Source organism: Microtus pennsylvanicus, chromosome X (assembly GCF_037038515.1).
Source record: "Microtus pennsylvanicus isolate mMicPen1 chromosome X, mMicPen1.hap1, whole genome shotgun sequence".
In the NCBI taxonomy this organism is placed as follows: domain Eukaryota; kingdom Metazoa; phylum Chordata; class Mammalia; order Rodentia; family Cricetidae; genus Microtus; species Microtus pennsylvanicus.
In genome coordinates this window covers 16,941,919-16,969,890 of record NC_134601.1, presented here as the reverse complement: position 1 = coordinate 16,969,890, position 27,972 = coordinate 16,941,919, and the positions used below count along the sequence as shown (strand labels likewise).

The 27,972-nt window shown below is 40.3% G+C and overlaps 1 protein-coding gene across 1 annotated transcript in view; it reads right to left on the bottom strand.

Moving 5' to 3' along the window:
* Positions 1–27,972, bottom strand: part of Pasd1 (PAS domain containing repressor 1) — a 49,292-nt gene that overhangs the window by 3,829 nt on the left and 17,491 nt on the right. Inside the window, exons 9-15 of the mRNA XM_075958494.1 lie at positions 26,180–26,267; positions 22,885–23,053; positions 20,234–20,667; positions 18,959–19,108; positions 18,425–18,562; positions 18,243–18,331; positions 15,758–15,903 (exon numbers count right to left, since the gene is read on the bottom strand). Of these exons, the coding sequence (XP_075814609.1) occupies positions 15,758–15,903; positions 18,243–18,331; positions 18,425–18,562; positions 18,959–19,108; positions 20,234–20,667; positions 22,885–23,053; positions 26,180–26,267 (1,214 nt within the window). The remainder of the gene's footprint in view (positions 1–15,757; positions 15,904–18,242; positions 18,332–18,424; positions 18,563–18,958; positions 19,109–20,233; positions 20,668–22,884; positions 23,054–26,179; positions 26,268–27,972) is intronic.

The following is a 27,972-nucleotide window of genomic DNA, read 5'->3' as shown; positions in this document are numbered from 1 at the left end:
TGAAGTTGGACCTGCTTCCTCTTTCTGTAAAACTTGGCCACCCTCTCCTTCCTTGTCCCTCAATATTACCAATTTCATCACCTCCTTTCCCCAATTTTTCTCTCCCTTACCCCTCCTTTCATTTCTTCCTGTGCCTATTTGCAGCTACAGAAATTATTTTCTTGATACCCATTCAACAAAATTGAACCCTTCTCTGAGTCTTCCTGACCCTCCTCTCCAAGCCAAAGCACTGATCTTAACTCCTTAAAAGACATTTTCTCTGCATATTCTTAACCCTCTACCCACTATTCACTGAGTAGACTGTAGTCTCAAATGTCCCCCTCCCCAGTTCTTCAATGGTAGCCCTCACCTCGCTACTTCAGACTGTGACTGTATTTGGAGATGAGGTCTTTAATGAGGAAGCTGAGGTAAAATGAGATATTTAGGGTGGGCTCTAGTGCAGTATAAGTGGAATCCTTATTACAAGGGGTGGCTAAGGCACAATCACACACAGAGGGAAGAAGACTGCCATCTACAACTCAAGGAGAGAGATCTCAAGGAATCACCCTTGCCAACATCTTGAGCTTCAACTTCCATCTTTGAAAACTGCAAGACAATATATTTTTCTTTTCAAGTCACTGTACTCTGGGGCTTTCCTCTGCTATAACAAGGTCATATATCCTGTATTGTTCAGTGAGGTTATATGCCACCTTCTATTCCAGGACCTAGGAATAGAGATGACAATGAGCCGAACAAAACTACTACCTAGTGGACATTAGACAAGGCCTCCCCAGGAAGTCAAAGATGTAACATAGAGAGTGGTGACTGGGTCTGTGAAGAAAAGCAAAGCCCAGGAAGGTGCTCAGGGAGGGCTCTGCAGAGACCATGCCCTTATTGTCAAAACCTGAAGGATGGGAGGAAATAGCTTGTTCTGGATGGACAGATTTACCAGTGGAAGCACCCCAAAAGCAGAATTTCATGCAGTATTTTCTAGGGTAGGCCGAGGATCATGCAAGCCCTCCCAGGCCATCAGCAGGGACTTCGTTAGACAAAATGGTGTGGAAAGGAACTGAGGGCGCAATCAAGAAGTACCGTAATCTTTTCTGTTTTCATGTAAACTACCAGACTGACTTCCTTGTGGAAACGGTTGTCACAGAAAGAAGCTACAGCACTTTTGGGTGACTGCTTGAAAAAATGAAGGAGAAGGAGGATAGCAACTTGTACCAAACAGGGGGAAGGAAAGCAAATTCTGGATGGAGTTTGATAGGAGATACATGAATATTAGATGGCAGCATGGAATTTAGTGAAGACCTACAAACAAGAGTTTTGTCAAAGAAACAGGAATGATGGGAGTACTTTAACTGGGGTGCAGAAGACAGGGTGGAGATGGTTACATTAATGAGTCCAGTGTGCTTTATCTGGGGTACAGAAGACAGTGTGAGATGTTTATATTGAGGAGTCTGTAGTTCTGAGTCACAATCTGGACTGGAGATGGGAATATAAGAATGTCATCTAGTTAGTAATAAGCCACATATGCCCTCAGCAAGATTCTTTACAATGAGAAAGAAAAGCACCTTCAGAATTAAGCCCTGAACAATCCTGTATTTCAAGGCGAATAGAGGACGAGGAGCAAATGCAAGAGACAGAAAAAAAGGATGTGTTGGCAAGAGACAAACCCACCAGAATATGTAGGAAGCTGACCAACAGTAGCATGAATACTGACGTGGGAAGCACCTGTAAACCCAGCACTCCCTTGGGAGATTAATACAAAAGACTGAGTTAAGGATATCCTGGACTTAATAGGAGTGCCAGCCCAGGCGAATATTCAACAGGGAGGAGTGATTTGAAGGTAGAAAACTTGAATAGTCTCCTGGGAAAAGGAAGGGTGTGTGTTCTCCATAACTGTGGCGTGATTGCCGGACTGCATCAAGGACCCACTTGAGGATTAAGGGCCCATTAAAGTGAAAGTATTCAGCGTATCTGTGCCGATTTCTGCAGCCACAGTCAATTGCACAGGTGCAGACTCAGGGATGGGGTTTTGTTGGGCAAGTACAAGGAAATGACAGAAGACTTCCAAAAAGGTGTGTGGATTCAAGGAAGAAATTCACACAACTAATTATGGACTCCAGCTGTATAAGGAAGGAGGTAAGGACAGAGCCAGGATTTGGTGAGAGTCAAGATTTGGTTACCCAGACACAGGATCTCTGTATACTCAGAACAACGAGCTGCCTGTTGAAGAGCTGCGTGCACATTAGGAAGATTCTAGAAGGATGCTGCTTATAGAAGTAAGCAGCTATGGTAGCGAGGAGGGCAATAATTAATAATTCCAGAAGTAGAAATGTGGGGTCCAGAAGTATCTGTGTCAACACAAAATCACCACAAATGTGCATATTTGACAAAGACTAATGGCAGCCCCTTGAAGCCTTCTGTTTGACAACTACTTATCCTGTGCCTTGGGTTCATTGTGAGCCTGAGGAATGCAACATCCACAGCTGTCACCTCACCCCTCACTTAAGCCTCACAGCTCCCTCAAGTTCCTTTGGCCTGCCCATCACCCCATCACTGAGTGTTTCCACCACATGAGCCACTCCCTGAGCTGAAGCCTCTCAACCCTCCTTCAGCCTTTCCTCTTAGACTCTTCTTCTTCTTCTCCTTCTTCTTCTTTCAACACGATTAATAAAATTTCAGAGAGAGAAATAGGGATTCAATAAAATATTATGTTGCGGGGAGATCTTACGCCCTTTGACAGAATCTCCTCTGCCACTTTAATCCCTAGTATCACCATCTCACACTCTAGGGGGTTCTGTGAATTTTATTTCTTTAGTTTCCACATACAAGTGAAAGCCTGTGATACTTTTCTTTTCGTGCCTGACTGATTTTACACTTAACATGACTTCCCTTAGGTGATGCCTTGCAAATGTCAGGATTTTCTTATTTTGTGACAAATTACTATTTCATTGTGTGTATACATCATAGTCCTGATAAGTTTTGACAAGGACAGGGAGAAAATGGACCCCTTGTATGCTGTGGAAGAAATATAAATCAATACAGTCATTATTGAATAAATGTGGAAGTTGCTCCAAAGATTGAAAATAGAATTGTCATATCCTCTACAACATATAATGATACTGAGTATGCACTGAAAGAAGATACCTGTGCTTACATATTTACTACAGCACTATTTCCAACAGCCAAGAAGTAGAAACCCCCACATCTAATTCAGTACCTACTATGAGTAAATCAGAATGTCTGCCTTATTCCATTCTGAGTGGAAGATACAAAGGCATCTTTAATTATCCTGGATATCTCAGTCTTCAACTAATCCTGGAAGTCTTCATGTCAGTGCAGGGGTGGGCAGCTACCATGGATCACAGCCCTGAAGAACCCCCTCAAGCCATCAACTGTAGACTGTCTCTCAGGTAGGCTGGGCCTCCTTCATCCCTCCACCATCCCTGTTGGGACATTGACTGTTGTGTGGTAACCAACAGTTTTCTAATTAGATTTAAGGTCCACTCTACAGAAAAATAAAAAAAAAAAAACGTGTGCCTGGAATTCTTAATCTGGCCAATAACCCATGGAAGAGGAGGTTGTAAGACCTAAAAAAAAATTTACTATTATTTTCTGAAACAGACATAGTGTCAAACTGTCTTAAATGTAATCATAAGCACAGACGAGTGCAGCTCCCAGCCCTCATCACAGAGGCTTCTTTTTGCAGTGAACTATGACTGTCAGTACAGAAAGTTCTCTGATGTGAACCAAGAGGCGCATTAATCTGAGGGAGCATTTGTGTAGAGGAGGTGGAAGGATTGTAGGAACTAGAGGTCAGTAAAGACTGCTGGGAAAGAGTCTCCTGGACATGACAGGGTCTTTGCACTATGTGAATATAAGTAGCTGTGGTTGCCACACACTGTTCTTGGAAAAATTTCTGTGACTCAGTGTACATGCATTCTATACTAAAAGTTTTCCAATCTTGTGAGCAGTGCTGATCTGTTGTTTTGACACAGATTTAGCAGAAGCTTTACTTGTAATGAGGGAAGGCACAAAGAGAGGGAGGGAGTGTGGAAAGTATAATGAAGGAAAAGACAAAAAGGAAGGAGGAATCCAACTCCCTCTTCTGACTTCCTTGGGCACCAGGTATATGTGTGGTACACAGACAGGCACACAGGCCAAACACATAAATACATTAATTAATTAATAGAATAAATAAATCTGAGAAATGAACAGTGGGTACAAAGACTGAAGCTCTTGCTAAGTGATACAATGTTTGATTAGCATACAGGAGGCCTGTGTTCGATCAACAACACACCAAGAAGAATAAGTGGATCTAGTCATGAATGTAGAACAGCTTCTTATGGGAGCTGCTCACCATTTTCTGGACTTCGAAACATTGGTTTTGGTTTTCCATTTGGTTTTGTTGCTTTGTTTGCTTTTTTGAAGACAAGTATAATACTTTCGGTGGAAGGACAGAAGTAGTTCCCTATTGAATAATTGAGCAACTATTCTGTATAAAATCGAAAACACAGTAATTATCTCAATGAAATTCAGCTGTCAACACTTCTAATGTATTTGTGTTATTTAAAACCTACTAGGACTTCAGTTTTTAGGGTTTTGGCCTTTTAGGACTTTAACATCCAGGATTTTCAGTCTTCCTGGACTATAACATTTGGGATATTGATCTTTAGAAACTTTGATATTTCCAGATTTCAACATGTATCATGATGGTATTTGCTAGGTTCTTCCCAGGCTGGCAGGAGCCTGCTGAGGCTATGGGGTTTTAGCAGAGCTGTTATGATGTGGACTCTCAGCTCTTGCTCCCAGTGATTTCTACGGGATAACCGAAGTTCAAGGTCATCCTGATTTTCTTAACAAATTTCGGCCTGTCTGGGACTACATAGCAGGACCCTGTCTTAACATCTCTCTCTCTCTCTGTGTGTGTGTGTGTATATATATATACATATTCCTCTCCCACCAAGCTTTTAATGTAGCTTTGTGTTTTCCAAAGTCTTATTTAAAGTCCTTCAATAAATTTTCTAGTTTTAAAATATTTTCTATATTTTGTTATCTCTGGTTTGTGATAAACATGCTTATTTTTGTAAAAAAAAAACCTACAACCGTATATTTTGTTAAAATATATATTAGTCATCTTTGGTTATTGAAACTATAATCACAGAATCTGCAAATAATGAGAAAGGTATACACATAATTTAATACTACTAATAAATTTTAAAATATTTTATCAAATGATTCTAGCTATTTTAAGAATTTTGTTTTTAACTTGCATATTTTTTCAATATTCTGTATTTATTGTACATACTATTGGGCCATATAAAAGTATGTTTGTATAAGTATGCACTGTGCTAAGTATATCATTCTTTTTTATTTTATTTTATTTTATTTTAGTTTTTCGAGACAGGGTTTCTCTGTGGTTTGGGAGCCTGTCCTGGAACTAGCTCTTGTAGACCAGGCTGGTCTCGAATTCACAGAGATCCTCCTGCCTCTGCCTCCCAAGTGCTGGGATTAAAGGCGTGCGCCACCACCGCCTGGCTTATCATTCTTATTTGAAAGATTTTTAAATGGTTATGAATTAATCCTTTATATGTAGACTTCAAATTTTCCAGGTCCAGGAAATATGTTTTACTCTCTTAAACTAGAATATAAATTTAATTTGGATCCAGTGGATAAAAATTCCCAAGTTAAAGAGTTTAGTTTTTCCTTATTAATTTTTCATAATTTTTGGCACATGATGTAGCACATTGTTACACCTTTTCTTTTCTTTGTTTCCTTTCTTGAGGTATTTTGTTAGTTTCTTATTATAGATAAATGCATTGTTCTGCTTTTCCATATTGAGTTTTTACATAAAAATCCAGGAAAAGCCTGCAAAAGCTAGCTGAAAATTACCTTTCCTTCATGTTTACCTTCACTTTAAAGCTACCACATGCTTCTATTAGAGTTTTATGTCTTTCTTTCTTTCTTTCTTTCTTTTTTTACAGAAAAGAAACATGTAATTATCATCTGTCTATCTTTTTCTCTGGAATCTAGAGAGCAGAAGGAACAATCTTTTTTCTCACTTTATACTGCAAAAGAGACCACACCTAAGTGGGCTGGTATCTTAAAAGATATTGGCTGAAGGAGCAGAATGTGCTCCCACAGCAGTTCAGAGTGTGGGCATAAACTAAATAGTTACATATTCAACCTGCTTAAGTGCATTTATTAATTTACTTATTCAAAGCCAATACATATATGCAAATCGATATGCTGTTATGTTCTTAGGATATTTTTTGATCAGGGAAGGAAACATGTTTAAGACAATTTAGTAAAATTTGAACAAGAAACAAGAGGCACACATACTGGAAATGATGCATGATAAAATTTTACCAGTTTTTTGAAAATTACATGATTGCCTTCTTATATGATGTGTTATATGATAAACAAAATCAAGAAAATGTATTCAAAACATTTTTTAAAAATAACACCTTTCTTATATATTATCAATAACCAGTTAGCATGATGCAATTCTATAGAGAGTTTCAGGCAAGAGAATGGTACGACAGGATTCATGAAGATCACTTTGGGTGCTGCTGTATAGACAGTGGAACTATGAAGCTCTTTAAAGCAAGGAAGAGGACCAGTTTTAAGAGTGATAAAATTTTCTGGGCATGGTAGCACAGGCCTTTAATCCCAGCACTCCAAAGAAGCAGAGGTAGGTGGATCTCTGTGAGTTCCAGGCCAGCCTGGTCTACATAGTGAGTTCCAGCACAGCCAGGGTTACACAGTGACACACTGTCTCAAAAATGTTGCAAAAATAGCAGTAACTCATGTGAAGGATAATGGTGGCTCTTTGGAGATACAGTGCAGAAGGATTCTAAATGAAATTTGGAGGCAGAGCCAAAAGGATGCACCCTTTGTTTGACTGTTGGGAGTTGAGAAAAAAGAAGTAGCTAGGGATATCCTAGGTATATTATTTTCCTTGGGTTACCTAACCAAGGGCCACCAACTGAGTACCTGTATTTACTAGTTTGGGTCATTCTAATAAAATACCCATAGACGGAGTGACTTCAACAGTAGTAATATAATTTCTCAAAGTGCTGAAAGCTAGAATTCCATGGTCACAGTGCCTACAAATGTCATTCCTGTTTAGGGTGTGTAGCCAGCCCTGCATTTCTATATTAATATGACTTTCTTCTGTGCACACCCTACTTACTTCATTAGGGCCCCTTTCTTCTGACATCACTTAACTTTAATTATCTCCTCTAAAGACCCTGTTCCAAATAGAGTAGCATTGAAAGTTCCAGTTTTGACAGAAAAATGGAGGGTTCACATTTTAACCCATGATCGTGGCTTTGTGCAAGAGCAATGTGCCATGTTGTATTTCTAGAGGCTAGTCTTAGGCCACGGTTTCCACCCCATTGATTGTTCTGAGGATGCAAGAGATGCTCCACTCTATGCTTCTTCCCACAAGTCATAAGTCTCTTTGTTTGCCTCCTTTAACATAATTTTATTAATTATTTGAGAATTTTATATCATGCACCCTAATCTCTCTTCTTTCCCAGTACCTCCATATCCATACCTCACCCCCGTAGTGTCCCTCACAAAAATATATGTTTTAAAAATTAATTAAAAACACAAAAACCCACTTTGTTCCTCCTCCATATTTCCCACCTCTCCAAAACATAATTCATAAGTCTTGATTTATGTGTTATTCTGAATACTGTGAGAAAAAAAATCTCATAATTTTCTGTGCAAAATGAAAATGATCCACTTGCCCATCATATTTTCATTGACCATTCTACCTGACAAAGCAATAGGAATGGTGACAGAAAAAGGCACTGGAACATAGAAAAGGAAAGATAGATCAATGTTGGTACTGTATAGCAACATTTCAGGAACATAGGATAAGATATCACACTCATGTGCACACAAATGCAAATGCATACACACATTTTCCTTGTAAGATTTATATCATTTATGTATAAGTCTCTCTCTCTCTCTCTCTCTCTCTCTCTCTCTCTCTCTCTCTGTGTGTGTGTGTGTGTGTGTGTGTGTGTGTGTGTGTGTGTGTATGCATACAGATGTGAGTATGGACTGGAGAAGAGTATCAGATTCCCTGGGGCTGGAGTTGCAGGCAGCTGTGAACCATTCAACATCGGTGATAGAAACTGAACTTGCTTCGTTTTCTGTTGCTGATAACAAAATACCACGAAGTGCATAAGTTACAAAGCAAACAGTCTGATTTAGGTCACATTTTTGCTGCAAAGGGAGGAAATGAATGTTGTCCTTGCTGTCAGAGTCTCAAGGCAGTGAAGGGATGAATTGTTAAGAGGTTGGGAGTGGTCACATTTGACCATGATCATACTGTGTCTTCCTTATACAATCATAATATTCATGAACAGTTTGAACCCTGATGAGTTTATATAATTCTAATGACCTCACAAAGTCACTTCACCTAAACATCATATTGACTCTATAGCAACTAGTGTCCATGATTTCATGAATATGCCTTAGGTCTTCAGACATTACACAGTGAATAGAGGAATGCCTTAGAGATACAGCGGCCTGATGTGGGATTCACCTCTGTATGCTGTGAATATGTTTTATTATTTACTATCATTGGTTAATGGATAGAGCTGTTTTAGCCAATACCTTAGCAGAGCAAAGCCAGGTGGGAAATCCAAACAGAGACAGAGAGAGAGAGTACACAGAGTCAAGGAGACACCTTGTAGCTGCAAGAGGAGAAAGACGCCAGAAGAGAACCTTGCCCGGTAAGTCACAGGCTCATGGCAATATATAGATTAATACAAAAGGATTAATTCAAGATGTAAGAGCTAGCAAGAAATACGCCTAAGTTTTTGGCCAAACAGTGTTGTAATTAATAAATTAATACAGTTTCTTTGTGATTATTTGGGTCGGACAACCAGGAAATGAAAAAACAAACTCCTTCTACAGGGGCCTGATTTTAAAATGCCAAATTCCCACATACTGTATTTTATACAGGAATATTGTAAAGATGCTATAAACCCCACCACACCACATTTCTAGCCAATATAACTGGAAATATAGAGGCTCTATCCACTGAAAGATGCAAGATATTAGCAGGTGTTGAAGTTTGCTTCCACACGAATTAGAAGTGATAGGCTACCCAGGTATTTATATTTTCGGGTAAAATGTAAGTAGTTACAAGTTTTAGCATTTCTTAAATAAAGGGGCATGTGTGTGCATGCATGCATGTATATGTGTGTGCATGAGCTCACCTAGGATGTAAAGGATATAGATAAATCTAAGTTCCTTGACCTCACCCTTCAATATTGAGAGGAAGAGTCAGCAAGTGAGACACAAGTGAGGGGAAGCAAAGTGTTACTCTTCCTTGATGACTGCTCCTCTCCGTGAATAACCTAGAGAAGGGAATGATCGGAAGATGAATCACCACTACCAATAGCCACAGAACATGGGAGTGAGAGGGAGACTTGTCAACCTGCTAATTTTCAATCCCTTTAATAAGAGCTAGTTCCATGAAGTGGTGGGCTCCAAGGCAGCACATTCATGTTAAGGAGTATTCTGGGATGGGAGAAATAAGGGAATGAAGACGAGGGCTTAGAAATGAAGCAGAAAACTGTGTTGCTTGCTAGAGGGAAACACACAGAAGTCAAGGAATAATGTGTTTTAGGGTGAGGGATATTAAACCATGTTGGCATGGTGATGGGACTGGCGAAGCAGAAAGGATTTCATGATGCTGCAGAGAGAGTTATAGATCCAATCCAGCACATAGAGAACAGTATCACTGTTAGGAAAGAAACTTCTAGTTTAGCATGAGGAAAGGTTAGGTACAGAGGAAGGTAAAGAAGCCCCACTGAAGAGATTCTGAAGCAATTTCTGTTCCATTCTTCTGATTTTTAATTGAATATGAAGAAGGGAAGTTCCGAGGACCTTAAGGAGAAAGCAAACTGGCAGTATAGGCATGGGACTAAAATGATACAAAATATAAACATCCTGAGTAGGAGAGAGTGCCTACGCGAGACTGCTGGAGGTTGTGAGCAGATAGGGTAAGCAATTTGTTCATCAAATTTTGTGATTCTTTTTCATTGCATGGAGACTGAGAGAAGAGGGGTGGGTTAATGCGGCGTTACCTACTTTCTTTCTGATCAACTGGAGCACAAGCGAGGAGGGCAAATGAGTGACTGTGGTAAGAAAACAGAATGTCTGAAAAAGTTGTGAGAACAGAACTTCTGGGAAATGTTACTGAAGAGGTCCCGAGAGGCCACTGAAGAGTTGCAATATCGAAACTGTACACTAGGGGGCAAAAGATGACAAGGAATGGCCACACCCCATCTGGCTTGGGGCTCTTGTGTCCAGAGCATCTCTGGCCCTGCTGCCTGTTTTAACATTCTTAGAACTTCAAGGTGCATGGAGGTGCCTACTAAGCTGGAGCCATTGCTGACACCACACAATGGATGATGTATGGTGTGATGGCGTGGGGTAAGGTAGGATGTTGTAGGCAAGAAGAAAAGAAACTATGAGTTTCACGAAATAAGAACCTTCCTCATTTATACCTATCCTTAGCTCCTGGTCCACGTTTGGGGTTGGGGCAGGACTAAAGCAATGACAGAAAACAGACACTGAGGTTTTTTTTATTTTTGAACAACACAAGGTATGGGAAGCTGGAGTGAAGAAGAAACCTAATTTATATTCTGGCCTTAAAAAAAAATCAGACCTTTTCCCTGAGACTGGGACCATGATATGTAGTATCAAGCCCAGACCCCAGGCACTCCTATAACCAAATGGGTAGAGTCTTCCAAAAGTGTTTTTGCCAAAGGGAGGAGCCATTATTTAGTAATTCTTCCCTAATGTCTCATTGCCAGGCATAAGATGAACATGGGTAAATGAGACAATGTGAACTCTACTCCTCATTCTTGACTTTATCTTCTCATTCATTTACTCTTGACCTATTCCTTTGTGCATGTAAGGAGAAAAGACAAACCAAAATGTTCTTAATCAGTGGTTCCCAACCTTCCTAATGCTGCAACCCTTTCCTCATGTTGTGGTGACCGCAAACATAGAATTAATTAGCTCTTACTTCATAATTTTAATTTTGCTAGTGATGTGAATTGCAATGCAAATATCTATTTTTAGGAGGAAAAGAAAGAGTATTGTCCTGGTGGCTGAGAGGCTAGGGAGGGCTTCTCCCTTGAGAAGAAAGTACAGTAATTAGAAGAGGGAGCCAAGAAAGAAGACCCAACTGGACCAAGAAAATAGAGCGGAAGTGCAACCACTTAGGAGGGGCTGTTCTTCTGAGATGCTCATTCTTGCATAGGCTCAGTGCCTGCTCTGTGCCTTCATAAGTACTCAGGAGGAGGCCACAGGCTGACTTAGAGAGGAATAATTTGCTCCTTGTTTCCAAAATTCTGGAAAGTTTTGGAATACAGATGAATACCCTGCTGTCAAGAAACTGTGAATTCCTCACTCCTGGAAATCCCATGAGTAAACCAAAGGATCCATGTTGGTCCAGGTGAAAAGTCAAAGTACTCCCTTGGTTCTCCACTAAGTCCCAGATGGACCTTGGTGGACATTGGTCATTGGCAGGTGAGGAATGTGGGACAGAAGAGCAGCACCTATCCAGGAAACCATGTCGCCTGTCTTGGGGAATTTACTGTTCACAAGTTCCCCTCACAGACTTCCATCACAGGCCACGTGCCCAAAGACTCAGCTTTACATCATCCCATTGAATTAGTTCTTACTCTAAAACCTAGAACCCATTTCCTTGCTGAAGCACTGCCTTACTTCCAGTCCTATTCCCAGCTCCTCACCCACTACCTGCCATGCAGGCTAGAACTTGGGTGACACAAACACTTGAAGTTGCTATTCTAAATAGTGCAACTTGTCTGTCCTGTCTGCTGAACTTTGCCTCTGTGCATTTGACATGTTTTGATTCTGTAGGATTGTGGGTTTTGTTTTATCAACAAGGTGACTATGTTGTTAATTAGCCATTGACTTCTGGGGTCACGGCCTCCATCTGGGCAGGAAATATTCATGGCTCCACAAGTTTCAGGCATCTTGTCATTTAGCTGTCATTGTCAATCTGTCGCCCATTCACCACCCCCATCTCTGCAGTGTCTATGCCATGGAAGAATTTCCAGAAGCTAATTGGAGATACCAAATTGTTGGTAGTGTTTTGAGTTGCCTCATCTACCAATTACCTCCCTGGTTTCTTCAGACTATAGCTATCAAAGAGGCCAGAATTCTGATGGAGGAAGAAGCCTGAGGAAGGGCTAACCATCTACTGGCTTAATTATTAAGGTTTAATAACAGACTCCCTTCTTTATTGTTACAAGCTGCAACATTATACAGTAATTGCTCAGTCATCTTTTTATTAGTGACTTATCAGAACCAAGGGATCTGGTAAAAGCTAAACCAAAGGCAAGGCTTTTGGCATTATTGCTTTATGAATAAAGTGACTGTTCTTTGCTGTAGACTTTTGCTGTAGCTAGCTCCCTTTCTGTTACTTATTTGGGAATTAATTCTCTAGTTCGGAGTAGGCCTCTGTTCCTCTCCTCTAAGTAAATGCAGATATCTGTTTTCCTGCAATTATCTTTATCAGCAGGAATTAGGGTCCAGGCTTAGAACATCCCATCGGAGATATTCAGAGATCCCCAAGGACATAGAATTACTATCTTGCCCAAGCTGCTGTTCCGGTTTTACCCTACAACCAAAACAGCCAATAACAGCGTAGCCCGGAACTGAAAATTTAGAGGCCTAAGTCATTCTTTGTTTCTACTGGCTAAAGCAAAGTTCCAGATCAAGGCCAATAAAAAAAATCCTAAAGCATCTTGTGTCTGTGCTATGTGATCAAGAGCCATGTGTTTCTCCCTGTTTACATAGGTTGCCTCAGTGCACACTGGGAGAAAAGAAGAGGTGTGCTGATTAAAACAATCCACGCCCTATTCAAAATTTTACTTAAATTAAAATTTTCTAACCACCTAAAAATGTAGAGTAGCACACTAACCTTCCCCTCTAGAACTCCCTGATGATGATTTAATTCCTTTCTTAAATAACTTTCTCCATCAAGGAGTTCACGGACGAGTACTAGCCACTCCCACGGACCCACAGATCTCTCTCTCTCTCTCTCTCTCTCTCTCTCTCTCTCTCTCTCTCTCTCTCTCTCTCTCTCTCTCTGTGTGTGTGTGTGTGTGTGTGTGTGTGTGTGTGTGTGTGTGTGTGTGTGTGAAAACCCTTATATGGTTTCCTATGGGGCAAAAGAATTCTGTCCCCAGAACCTGCTAGGGCTGGGGAACTGCTGGTTTTAAGAATATATATGACTGGGAATGTTTGTAATGGGTAGGTCATGGAAGAATGAGGAGAACTAAGAACAATGAAGAACAAGGAGAACGAGTAATGAGTGGAACAATGAGAAATGATGGATGGAAGAGAGAATATAGAATTATGGACAGATGATACCTGTTGTGAGTAGATGTCTTACCACTCAGATCTTTACCCTCAGATTTTTAGCCCCCTTTATCTATTTGTGGTGTCCTTAACTGAGCCCTGTTACTTTATTATGAAATGTATTTGGAAATAGGAATGTTTATAAATGTTTGATGCTGATGCCACAGAAAACTCCTGAAATGCAGTTATAAGCCTGTAAGTGGAATGTTGCATTATATACAGGCCATGCCTGGTCCTGACTCCAACGGAGTGAGCAGGTGTGGATACAGTGACTACCTAGAATTGCTGGTGTGCTTCATCCTTTCACCTCCACAAGTCACACACAAATGCAACTCCTATGTTTTTCCAGATAGGTGACTTGAACTGGGTATGATGCTAAGAAGATAAATTCAATCTGACACTACCACCCCAGGACTCACAGGGTTATAATAAGGTGCTTTGTCTTCAGGCCACCTTATTGGTATTGTTGGTAAGAGCAAAAAAGCACATGAAAGGGGATTGGAGGTGCCTGCTTTGAATCTTGGGGCTACTGACTACTGTGTTGGGGGCAGTGCAGGAAGGTGAGGTCCTGAGGCTTCCTTTTCAGTCTCTCCAATCTAGAGAGTTTTGCAGCTGTCCCTGTGGTGAGTGTGAGGCAAAGGCTCCTGGATCACCATATCAGGCCAGCTCCAGCTGTTGAATCCTGAGCTCCCAAGCTCCAGAGAACTTGTCTGTGCTTCTACATCCTCTCAACTAGTATGGTCTGAGCATCTGGAGTGAGGGAAACAGTCTAACCAGGAAACTCTGACATGTCAGCAGTACCCAACTACCTAACAATATAAGGGCAACTGTGTTCAGCCATTCCAGGCCTCCTCAAGGAGGTTGACATCAAGAACAGCCACACACTAAACAGTGATGTCAAGCAATCAACCTCACAGGTGGTCTCCAGGCTCTAGGGCTTCCCATGTCTCTCCGTAAACCTTGCTCAATCTTAGTCCTTCTTTCAGGAGTCCTAAGCTCTGTGGAGAAAGTGTTCTGCTTACCAACATTTTATTCTCCGGCTGAAGACCAAAGAACTACAATGACTTTGCTAATATGCTAAGCTTTATCTATAATTGTGAGAACTGAGAATGCTGTCCAGAAAGACACTGAGTAAACTCCAAAGTCACACTGACACCAGGGTCATTGAGTAGCTATCAAAAGTCCATCCTCCTGCTGTCCTCAGGACCAGAATCACCTCTGGAAGACGCCATCTCCAAATTCATCACATTGGAAGATGTGGCTTCTGATGAACTTAGAGAGCACATAAGCATTCGTTTTATAACACTGGTATAAATCATGTCGCCTAAGGAATGCCAAAGCACTCTTGGTTGTCCTTTGCTTTCTTACAATAACAGTTCATTGCCTTCCAAAAGACATGGGATGATTTCTGACAGACCTACCCATGCCCTGGCCCCGCCCACTTCCACCACTGTGAAGCCAGTGGGGAATATGGTCTCCTTGGTGCTAGAACAATCAGCAAAATCACCTTTTGGGCTGCAGGGCTGGGGAGATGAGCCCTGGTGCACACTGCCTAGCCAGTCTAGTCTAATTGTAGGCCCCAGCTTTAATGGTAGACCCTGTCTTAAAAAGTAATGTGGAGACAACACACATACACAAAGGAAGACCAAACAAAAAAGGCTGTGGACAGAAGAGAGGAGCCCATTTTCATAGCCACACAGGAGGGTAGCAGCCACTGACCCCTGTAAGTTTGGCAAATGGGCTGATATGCTAGGAACAGGCACTGTATGAGATATTTAGGTCTAGAACTTCAGGCAATAGGCATGGGTTCACCAAGCCAGTAACATTCATAGGATCTCAAAATCAACCACACAGACACAGACTTAGAGTAAAGCACAGTGTTTATAAAAGAAAGATGTACCTTATTTTGTGCAGATATTAATTTCTCACAATTGGATACCCATTTAACATACCCAATGTAACAGGGTTGTAGGGCTACAGAAGAGAGGTGGAAATATATCAAGATTAAGGCCCCAGAATCCAGAGTAAGGGCATGATGGAATAGTTTTTTCTATATCGCAATCTGTAGTAGTATTTTTTAATCATTATTTTGGAAAGAAAAGTCCCCTGAAATTTTGCTCATAAAGTCTGCTTGCCACATGAAATAGTGTGGGGCAAGCAGGGACCAGTGAATACTTGTTATCACACCTGAAGTTGGATGTGCCAGTTTGCTTCTGCAGCATCATTCCTAGCAAAACGATTGTGCTTTAAAATAACTACAAACTCAATTTGTAAGTAGAGAATAATAATTAACCCACCCTCCCCCCTAAATGGACTCTGCCCACTTTGTGTGTCCCTTTCCCACCCAGACCATGGTGGTCTGTCTTCTGCCTCATCTTCCCCTCATGGATGAGGATCGATGTTCTCTTCAGGATGAAAATAGCAGGGATTTTCTTGGGCAGGGGGCACGAAGTGTGGTCTGCCCTCTCTTCTGTAGTCAGAAGTGGAAAGCTAAAAAAAAAATAGGAGGAGGGTGGAAATGTTAAATATATTGGTAGCATTCTGTGACCCATTTTGTGGTGATAGGATTATCCCTTTATTTCAAGCTAGTGAGCAGTTGACAAATGTCTCTGCAGTAGGGGCTTAGAGGGTGCTAGCAGGAGACAGAGACCTGAGAAAGGCATGAGGAATGTCCCATTCTTTCTTCCGGCTGCCTCTGGAAGAAGAGGCCCAGAATCCCTCCTGGTCCAAAAGGAGGAAGCTAGAGGATATCTCTAGCATGTTTATTCTCTTGGCCGTGAAGCCAAGGGTTATTGTCCTTTACTAAATGATGCTGTTCTGCAGTGTGGCCCATGGCATTATTCCTTAGCTGCATGAAATTTTCTGAGGTCTCCAGGCCATGGATGCTTGAATCAAGACTTTCAAATGATTGGGGATCACTTACAGGTGACCTTGGTGGTGGGTACTGTAACATTGCAGATGGATGATGTGTTCCTGTCAATGGCTGATTTGTCACTGCCAGAGGTTGATGTGTTGCTGCTCCTGGTTGATATGGCACTGGTGTTGTTTGATATGACCTTGCTGATGGGCCATGGAGGACTGGAGAGCTATGATTGACATGGTCATCCCAGAATCTATAAGAGAAGAAATTTGGAGCAGTGACATAAATCAAAGAATGATGACTCATGGGAAATTCTCCTGGTCTTCATTAGGGGTTTGGTGCACATTTGTTTGCAGTATAAGAACTTGCCAAAATGTGGCTCAGAATGACCTTGAACTTCTGCCCCACTGCCTGCAGAGCTGGGATGACAGCATTTTGTCACCACACCTAGTTTCTGCTATTCATTCCCCACCTCTTTCTAGGCTTTCTAGGCTTGCTGGTTTGAAACCTGCAATGTAGATCAGGATGTCCTCAAACTCCACAGACATCTGGCTGCTTCTACTTTCTGAATTCTGGTATTTAAAATTGTGAGCCACCATGTATGGATATCTCTGCTATTTTTTCATTTTTAAATGTTATTTTACTTTTTTAGATTTATTTATTTTGTTTTATGTGTGAAGATGTTGCTTGTATACATCTAAGTGCACCACGTGCAACCCCGTGCCCTCAGAGGGCAGAAGAGGGTTGTTGGGTTTCCTGGAACTGCAGTCATGGTTGTGGATGCTGAGAACTGAACGCTGCTCCAACTGTTCGTCACCGCTGAGCCACCTCCCTGCCTCGGCACCTCTTAGCTGGAGCTCCTGAGGTGACATTTCTGTAACTTCCTTTTAACACCTGTTCATAAAAGTTCTACATGTCTAATCTGTAGATGTGGGCTACTTGACCATTGTTGAACACATACAGTTAGACCTGACCCTACATGACCAAACATGCTTTAAATTATTTAAATGAATTAAAATGACATTTATTATTAAAAAGAGAACTTTCCAAGGTAAAATAAACATAGATGCTGAGCTAAATTACAGCCAATTCACTTGTTTCACCTGGTTTCTTTGGTCCTACATAAATAGTTCCACCATGATTCTGCTCTCTGTGGCCTTGTATATGCTATTCCCTCTGGCGAAATGTGACCACCCCAGGGAGCTGGGTTCTCAGTAATACCTGAAAGGCACATTTCCTGACATCAAGTCCTGGCTCTTTCCACAATCAAAAACTTGGGCAATTCAGAGAATGATATAAATTGCAAAACCTCATCAAAGGCCCAGAATCTGTACTCTAACCCTTCTTAAGGTAGGCTCTGATGACGAGAAGCTTCACAAAACATAACATTTGTCCACTTCACATGTCAGTCACCACATGTAAAGGCAGATGGAAATCAACATAGCTTTTAGAGACTCTGCTTCAGTAAGACAACATTCATTTAAAAGCACTTATTGGACCTTAATTACATGCTAGGAAGAACCGATTCTTTCTTGTGTTTGAAGTGAGAGACATTATTATTGGGCTAGAATGTGTCCATGCCTTCATGCTATAAGATCCATGGTCAGCCTTGCTGTTGACTGTTCACAGTATGTAACAAACATCTTACATCTACTTCCATGGCTTTCATGGTCAATGCCTTCATTCCAGAGAAGTTGAAGAAGGGACATGGAATTGAGAAGTTACTCAGCTGTGGACACAAAAGACATCTCTACAAACACCCTGTGCTGAGAGTCTGAACTTGAGCAATGAAGTCAAATGATTTGAAGGTTTTGCTGTGAAATCACTGGCTTTTCGGCTCTCTTATCTAGTCCGTCTGTGTGGAAGACCCTCCATTTCATTAACAGATACTGAGATAGGCACTATATAGGCAGGAACACGGGAAATAGCAGTGGACTTTACCCTTTTCCAAAGTCCACCTGTTTCTTACCTATGGGTTTCATTTCGTGGATACTCAGAATTTCCATTTCCAAAGAAATTAAAGGGATGCGCTCCCAGGTCATTAATAATAGTCACCATCTGCACAAAACCAACAGAGTTATTGTAAAAAAGATACAGGTATGCCATACATCCATCCCTTGTTGACATCTTAGGCTCTGTCTGCTCCTGTACCTGCTCTCGTGGATGATAAACCTGATTTTCTTGTCCTTGCCCCATTTGTTCCTGTGCCCTTGGTAGTTCATATGGCAAGTTACGAAGCATCCCAATATGTTGGGCCAACTCATATTCGCATTGTTCTCGTGCCCTTTCCTGTGGGTATTGATGCATCAAAAATAAACATAAAAATAATTTGATGACTAGAAAAGTACCCCCCCAGAAATGAACTATCTTTAAATGAATCCCAAAATAATGGAAGTCTAGTCTTTGTGCACACTGGGCTATAGAGACTACTGTGTGGTTTGGCAGCACACTAGTCACAGACATGCCACTGTATTACAGACCTCTGAGAACCCAGTAAACCTGCGCAAGCATATATATGTCATTGAGCCTGTATTCAGGTCTACTTAATACAGATATTTTTAATTCTCTGAGGGCAACTCAACTGCAGCCTATGGGGTAGGTTGAGCCAAGCAAACCAAGCCAATCAAACATCTTATGCAAATGAAATCACCTTTCCGTTATAAGAGTAAAAGATACTTGACATACCTCTTCTTCAACTTCTCTGTAAGAAGGAGGTTCCTCATTGAAGATTCTGCATATATTCACATCATAGACCTGTGTCCTCATTCGTGCACCACAGTGCTCAGGAAACCTTTCCCCCAATAGTGGATGCTGGAAGTTAAGTGCTCTTCTTGGCTGTATTTGTAAGGACACAAAATTACAAATGTCTTGCTTCTTGTTCATGCCTCTCCTAGTGCACAAGACACGGTGAAGATGGAGAAAGATTGTTCACCCAAGCCCATAGGAAACCCCAAATTTATAGAAGGCACACTGGACCCTGCTAAGACCTCACTGGGCTCTCCCAAGCTCCTGTACACAGCCTGATTGCAAAACCATTACTGATTATTTTAGGAATTTAAGACCATATCTACACTGAGAGATTAATTGTGTATTAATCCAAAAAAGGAAAAAAGAAAAAGAAAAACCCAAGACATTTTAGCATAAGTACATTTTCCTAAAGGGCAAATGTATTCACATAGATTTCCTAAATAGTTCAAAAAAATTTTATGGTATTCCAGAAATCTGTGCAAAGCAAGAAGAGAGAAAGATCAAGGCTCAGGAACTTGCTGTTGTCACACTCCTGGAGTTAAACTGAAACACCTGTCCTTTTTCATTCTATGAAGATTTTTTGGAGCATTAACAGATGGAGTATCTGGTTTTAGGGTCAGGAATAGATACACACAATTCTACATAACTGATATAAAGCTCATTTCATGTAAAGTTCATTCTATATATTTAAGAATCCTATCTAATATTAAAAATGATTATCCAAATCAATGTTTTTATCCATAGTCTCAAGGATAGAAAAAATACAGAGTAGAAGAGGAGAAACCTAGTTTTGGTGGTGCATGCTGAGGGAAAGGATGGGATTTAGTTGTCAAGAAATCTGTCTTCTTGTGAGATGGTTAACATCACTTCACAAGTGATGGAAAGCAGGGGCCCTAGGAAATGCTGCATCTTCAGAGCAGCTCAACTTTCCACTTACTTCAAATTTTCAAGGAAACAAAAAACATCCTTGTATATTTTACGGGTGAAAGCAACAGGGATGTGGTATACCTTAGAGGACATCCAACCTCCCTGTTCCGAAAGGTTCTCATCTCTATCTGAAAAGCCAGTACATCACAAACAGTAATATGTTTTTGAAAATACAGATCATGTTTTCTGTAAAGTAAACCTGAGCAATAAGAGTTAATTTAAGCTCAAAGATGTTAGAGGCCCAAACAAAAAGAAAAATGAATTTTGAAAGATTTTCAGATGTACCTCAGCTACTGCATAAGATGGCAATTCTGTGCATACCATGGGTTCCACCACTGCCTCTGGGCGCACGGGCTGTGCTACTGGGCTTAGACTCTTTGCAGATGTCTCAGCTGTCTTTTGATGTCCTTGTTCTTGGTCCACGACATGTTCTTGAATCTTTGGGTCTTTTTGGACTTCAGTATCTTCCACTATTACATAGGAATCATCCAAAGAAGTATCAGAAACTTCATCAATAGCATGCTCTTTGGGTTTGGAGCTTGTTGCCTCTTCCAAGGGTTTCTTCCCATTCTCATCACTGCAGTCTCCATGCTCCGGGGAGGTTTTTCCTTCCTGGCTGTCACTCAGAAAAAGAAATCCTGGGCCAACTTCAAATTCCATGTCTACTGGGTCTAGCCTGTTTTTTGCCTCTCTCATAGAATCTTCCTCAGATGTAGAGGCTGAGGAAGTAAGTACAGAGGAGAGCATGAACATAATGGTAAAATGTGCTAGCTTTGTGTATATATAACAGGACAGTATGGCTTATTAGTAATATTTCATGGCAACATTCTTTGGGCTCGATTTCAGATATTTGCTATCCTTTAAATAATAAAGCTGAAATAAGTTATAGGCCACTCTGTTCGATGTTGCAATACACCTTTGTTTTAATACCCGAGTAAAGCAATGTGGAAGACAATAATGAAGAATTATGATATCATTTTAAAAATCTACTTGACATATTTCCTATACAACCTGGCAGTCTCACAGTCAGGAGTTTACCAAAGCAAACTGAAAGTTCCATATAAAATTTCTGGGAAAATGTTTGTAGAAACGTTATTCATAATCGTCAAAACCCTGAAAGCAACCCAGATGGCCTTCTGTTGATGGATAGATTAAAATCCTGTACTACATTCATAAAGGGCAATAAAAAGAATGGATCATTGTTTCCTTTTGTGACATGCAAAGTTGTTAACTGTACATTTCTAAGTGTAAGAAGCCAGATGGAAAAGGCGTCACATTACGAACAGGCATAAAATCTAACGGTGTTTTGATTGTGTAACATGTGGCTTTGGGGGATCATAATAAAAAGGCTAGAATTTCTCTCTTTTGTCCATTCATCTCTGTACTGTTCTTCCAACTCAAATTATTTTAGATTTTGTGACAGGGTCTCATGGATCCCAGGATAACCTTGAACTCATTGTGTAGCCGAGAATGGCCTTAAATTTCTGGTCCTTATGTCTGTACTTCCTGAGTACTGCATTGAAACTTTTCTCTAAGTCCAAAATTATTTCTAAATTAAAAAAATACAAAATATAAACATGAGTATCAGGCAGGGTGAGTCACCCAACACCTCACCACAATGCTGTGGACCATTATGTTAGTTTCGAGTCTAAAGTTTAGTCAGAGTGGAAAACTCCAGTTCCTTGGTAGTTTCAGTGTTCAGAATTTTTACTGAACTTTTCTACTATCAAACATTTCCAAACATTTCCAAATTATTTTGAACACTAATAGTATATTTCCAATTTTTGGTTCCAAATGAAAATCAAATAACTGTCAGTAAGTCATTACAAGTGACCCAGATGCTGCACAATTTCAGTGTTTGTTGCTAGATATCTTGATGTGTTCTTTTGACTGGAAAGGACAGCTCTGAGAACTTATCAGAATTTGTCCACAGCTGCTTTAGTAGTAATGATTATAATTCGACAGAACAAACCTACAACATAAATCCAGATGAGTGGGTTAAGAGCAATCACTGCTCAAGTAAACATAAGAAACAATCACAGAGAGAGAGAGAGAGAGAGAGAGAGAGAGAGAGAAAGAGAGAGAGAGAGAGAGAGAGAGAGAGAGAGAGAGAGAGAGAGAGAGAGAGAGAGAACCAGAACACCATTGTGCTGTTTTCATAGGATAGTTTGGAATGGAGCTCTGAAACTTACAGAAGTAATGGAAGTTTTGTTGCTAAAAACTACTCAAGCATTAAAACTACATCTGGAACTGAGAAAAAAAAGAACAAAATACAAGATTAACCACAATACATGAAAATTCCACAATACAAATCTCTACAATAAGATCCACATGGTAAAAGGATGCCTTCCCTTTTCTCCAGTTTTGCAGTTTTTCTATAATACTGTAATTAGGACTTTGGTGAAGAGGGATTAACCTATTTCACCTCTACTCCCATTCAGATTTTCTGTCTGTAAATCTGTCATCTCAGCACTCAGAATTGCAGGGAAAAGGATTGCTGGGACTTCTAGGACAGGGTGAATTAAACATCTAGGCTCTGTCTCAAAACACCAACAAAAACATGTTGCTACAATAGAACATACAGATGGTAATAAATAATGTCATTTCTTCAAAATTATGTCCATCACAATGTTTACAATATTAAAATTAAAACCAAGTGAATAATACTAATTCAACAGAATTGAGGCTGCAGACTTCTAACTGGGATTTTTAAAGCTTGTAGGAACCCTGATTGCTTGAATCTATGAGAAAATACTTACTTTATTGCTTTGAAATCATCATCTCAAAAAATTTTAAAGAAAACAAGCAAAGCTGAACTTGATAGCTGTGATTTCACACCTTTATAAACCAGACACTATCATTGTTTTAAATCTTTAAACCACCTCAAAGGTCACTCCATTTATTTAGTTCACATCCAAAGAGCTGGTTGTACCTACTTTCCAATGATGCTGCTATGGCTGCAAAATCTCCAGATGAGCTTATGCTTGTGTTCATGCTTGTAGCTATACTGATAGTTGTGCATATACTTGATCGAGACGGTGTCCTGACCTGAGATAATTCAAATGGTATTTGCTGAGGGGCTGGTATAACATCTACAATCTCAACCTGAATTTCCAAAAGAAGATAACACATTTCACTAAGCAGATAGACTAAGACACAAATAAATAGAAACACAGGGAGAACCCTAAACTTTAGATATAACTTTAAACATACTTCAATCAATTGAAAAGCCAACAAAATAATCCTCATGTATATTCTTAAAAATATTGCAATAAGGGGCTAATTTTCAAAGACAGTGGGGCAGTAGCCAATGGTTGATGTTCCCAGAGTTCCTGCACATGCCGAGGATGCTTCAAGCAAGTGAAAGCCAAGTGTGATAGGATTAATATTTTAGGCTGACTAAATGGGATAGTATCAGCAAGAGTCTTTTGTCTGTAGAAAGAAATCCATTGCTGTCAGTTTCCCTAAGACTGCTTGTATTTTAGTCAAATGCTACTTTAAACCATTTGTGGATACTTCTCTGGGGATCAAGCTAATTACTAAGAAACTAGCCTTAAAGAGAAAGTTCTCTAAGATTAAAATACAATTTAATGGAGACTGGAGAGATGTTCAGTTCTTGAGCACACTGACTGCTCTTCCAGAGGACCTGAGTTTGATTCCCACCAAACACATGGCAGTTCATGCCCATGTGGCAAATATGAGTTTTTGCTCTCTGTGGCATCCCAGCATTGCAAGAGTGAGCAGAATATCCTGTGGTTCAGCATTGCAAGGGTATATAAAACAGCCTACCATCAACTAAAATTGAAAATTAAAAGAATTGTTTCTACAAATAATTTTTGTGTGTCTGTGTATACACATGCATATATGTGAGTGCTTGTGCACAGGTGAACATGCATTTGGAAGCTACACAACAACAATAGTGATGAGTATCTCACAGTGTCCAAGCTAGTCTTGCTGGACAAGATACCCCAGAGAACTGCCTTTCCTTGCTCTTCTGCACTGGGATTATATGTACACAGTACCATGGCATTAGGTACACCATAATGAGGTGGGTTCTGGATAATTTCAAGCCTTTGTCTTTGCAAGGCAAGCACTTTATGGACTAAGTTATCTCCTCAGACTCTTGTGATCACCATTTCGATGATCTTCAAGAAGTAAAATAAAAATCCCAGACTTTGCCTGTTAAGTTAGGAATTTCCATATTTTATTCCTAATGAGTCGTATAGTTCTATAGTTCTATTTCTTTAACAATCTGATCTGATTTGAATAGCACATGAACCACTCTTCATATGAAATATGTTTACCAGTCAAGTCCTGTGCATCTATACCTAAACATTTAGTTTTGTTTCTTGGTGGTGGTTGGTTTGGTTGGGCAGGGTTTGCTTAAGACATAGATCTATGGCAATTTTTACTTTAGAAACTTGTTACTCGGATCATACGAAGCATTTCAACTTCAGGAAATAGGCACAACCTGACTATTCAAGTGATCTGTGATGTGTACTACTTAATACAATATTAGAAATATGGCGATCTTTTCATTACTTAGAAATATAATCTGTTGAGTTGATATTAGATGGCTATTCATCTTGCTTGATGTCATTTTGTTTAAAGTTCGAGTTGAGTTTTGTCCCCACTCTGTCTTCCATTTTGTTATTTAGTCTTCCAATTTCATCTCTCTCACACTTTTCTGAACAAAATGCTAGGTTCAACGTAAGTTCTTCTTCCGAGGCAAAAGTTTTGACTCTGTTATGCTTGTGTAGAGTATGCTAGCTCAGTGCTTAACACTGGGCAGCAACCCAAGTCTGGGAGCATTCTATTTACATATGAGTCCCTTTTTTTGAAAAGCCATTTATTTTTCATTTCACATGTATGAATGTGTTGTTTTTGTGGTCTGTACACCATGTATGTATCTAGTACCCACAGAGATCAGAACAAGGCACCCTTCTGTGGTGAGTACATAATATCACCTAGACTACATGCAAATGGAATAGCAGAAAAGGAAGAACAACTTCACTGGGTACCATTAAGAAATGCCTGTTCTTCTATACCTCTCCTAAAGTTTTATTGTAATATTGTATTAGAGTTGAGTTTCAGATCACCAAACGGAAGGCCAGGTCTTAAATTTGATTTAATGTTTATCCCCAATGAATTCACTCCAGTAAACAATGAAGAATGAATAATGAATGATAAAGATGAAATGCCTTAAGGAAAGGATAGGAACAAAGCTAATTAGAGATCTTACCCTGCCCACAATGGGATGTGTAATATTGTCTGAAGTTTCCTCATAGAACCCAGTGTAGGAAACAGATCCATAGACTCCCCTACTCTGTGTGTGTGTGTGTGTGTGTGTGTGTGTGTGTGTGTGTGTGTGTGTGTGTGTGACTGACACTGGGTGTTATGCTCTATAACACTGGGTGTTATGCTCTACCCTTATTCCTTTGAGCAAAAACTTCCTGCTGAACCTAGGTCTAGGGCTGGCACTCAACAAGTTCTCTTGTCTTTATGCTCTATAGCAGTGGTTTTCAAACTGTGGGACACAACCCCTTTGACAAACCTCTACCATCATAAATATTACATTATGACTCATAACAGTATCAAAATTACAATTATGAGGTAGCAATGAAAATTTTATGATTGGAGGTCACTACAACATGAGGAACTATATTAAAATGACACAACATTAGAAAGGTCAAGAATCACACTCTATAGTGTGAAGGTTATAAGTGTGAGCAGTTATTCCCAGAAATTTTATGTAGGTGCTGGGGATTTGAATTTGAGTCTTCATGCTCACACAGGAATCTCTATTCCCCACTGAGCATCTCCCCATGCCGTGATAAACTTTTCTGAGACAAGGTCTCACTTTTTAGGCCAGGCCCTCCTGGAACTCACTCTATAACAGCCATACTCCCCCTCTCAGTGCCCCAAGTTCTAGCATTACAGGCATAAGCAAGATGCCCAACTTTCAAGCTTTCTTTAGGAAATACAAAAAGAAACACTTTCAATGAAGTCTGGAAAGGAGTTTAGCTTGAGGTTTTATTTTAGGTTATCACAGGGACTATTCTAAGCATGGCCGACACTAACAGTAAAAAAAACAACATACTGTAGGACACTGTCATGCTCACAATACAGCTACTGAAATGAAAGTCTTTCTATGTTGGCAACACATATTAACTAATAACATTACAGAGTCAAAGGCCTAGCGGTCTACTCAATGGCTGACAATGTACATACATCAGAGCTTGATTCAGGACTTTGTGCATTCAAATTTTCAGCCTGGTGCTTTCCTTGAATTTCCTTCCTCTTGCATTGTTTTCGAAGCCTTGATAAAGTCACAAAGAAATCACTATTAAAATTTGTTTTGTGTACTGGCTTGGAAGCTTCCTCTCTGACTAGCTTTTATAGTACTGGAAGGGGGTATAGGCTGATGGAGGAAAAATGGTGGTGTAACATGAACAGGGACTGCTTGATGGGGTTTCTGTCCCGCCCAGTACCCCACAGCCGTTTAGCCCCAAAGAAAATCACACAGAGATCTCCATAAGTTATAAAACTGATTGGCCCATTAGCTCAGGCTACTTATGAGCTCTTGTAGCTTATATTAACCCATTGTTCTTATCTATGCTAGCCATGTAGTTCAGGACCTTTCTCAGCAGGGCAGCTCACATCTTGCTTCTTCAGAGTCTGGGCAGGAGTGGGAGGAATCAGTTTCTTCCTTCCCAGAATTTTCCTGTTCTCATTGCATCATTTCTACCTCCTGTCTGGTTTTTCGACCTATACTTCCTGCCTGGCCAATCAGCGTTTTATTTAAAACATGATTGACAGAATACAGACAATTCTCCCGCATCGTGGTGGGGGGGAGTCATCAACAGTCCTAACAGCTGTGAACACTGTGATCAATAGTAATGACTGGCATGGCAAGATACACCCATGTTTGCAATAGTGGCATGAATGTTATGGGGACAACCAATCAATTTCTAAATGGATTGAAGGCCACAATTGCTGTAGGAAATCCTTCAGCCAGTAGCTGAAGTTACCAGCCCTCTTGGGCGTGGCCTCTTATACTATAAATGCCACTGTAAAGCATGCCCACACATTCTCTCTCTCCTGGTTGCTGGATTCAATTGCTATTTTCTGTTCGAGCAGAGGACTGTGATCTGTGAGTCTACTCCGAAATAAATAACCCTTTATTATGCTCAATTTTGAGCTAGTATTAGATTTCTTTTTAGCATCCATCTTCACACACTACAAGAGAAAAATACATGTCTATAAATGTGACCAAGGCTAGGGAGCTCACCAGGCCCAAGGGTAAATCAACTTGCCATTATTTTGTGAAAGGTATATAGTGTAAATCTACCCTCCAAGTTCTTATCTTTATGCCCATGGCTTATATAGCTCTCAGAACTCATCAAAGAAGTTTAACATAGAAACTCACGGCTCATCAAAGTACAAAGCGTAAGTGTTACTAGAGTATTTACGTCTACATGGTACAACTATATGACCCCCTGCCACACAAAGCTTAAGGACTATTGCAGAAGGTATGGCAAGAAGACTAAGAACCCAAAATCAAGGAGAAAACAGTGTCATCTTTACTATGACAGGATCATTGCACACATGAACTCATGGTGGTTGTATGGCCTGCATGAGACCTACATGAGATCAGGCCAGTCAACATCCCAGCATGGAGTGGGAAAGGACTCATAAGCCTTTATTCTTAACTTGGGGAGCTTTTGACAGTTGGTGGCTTCTGGGGAAGGAAGCATCCATTGGTAGGTTGATCGAGTTTTAGTGGATGGCCACAAATCCATGAGTATGTAGCCAGCACAAATCAGACTCAGTGGAATATATAAAACAAAAGAGGCCATGAAGTTGGAAGAGGGAGGGGTGGGATGTGAGGGAATGGATCTAGGAAGAGTTACGAAGAGAAGTTGGGGGTAAATATTATCTAAACATATTGTGTGAAATTCTCAAAAAATTAATAAGAATATATCAAAATCTATTTTATATTAATGGTAGCTAAGTGTGGAAAT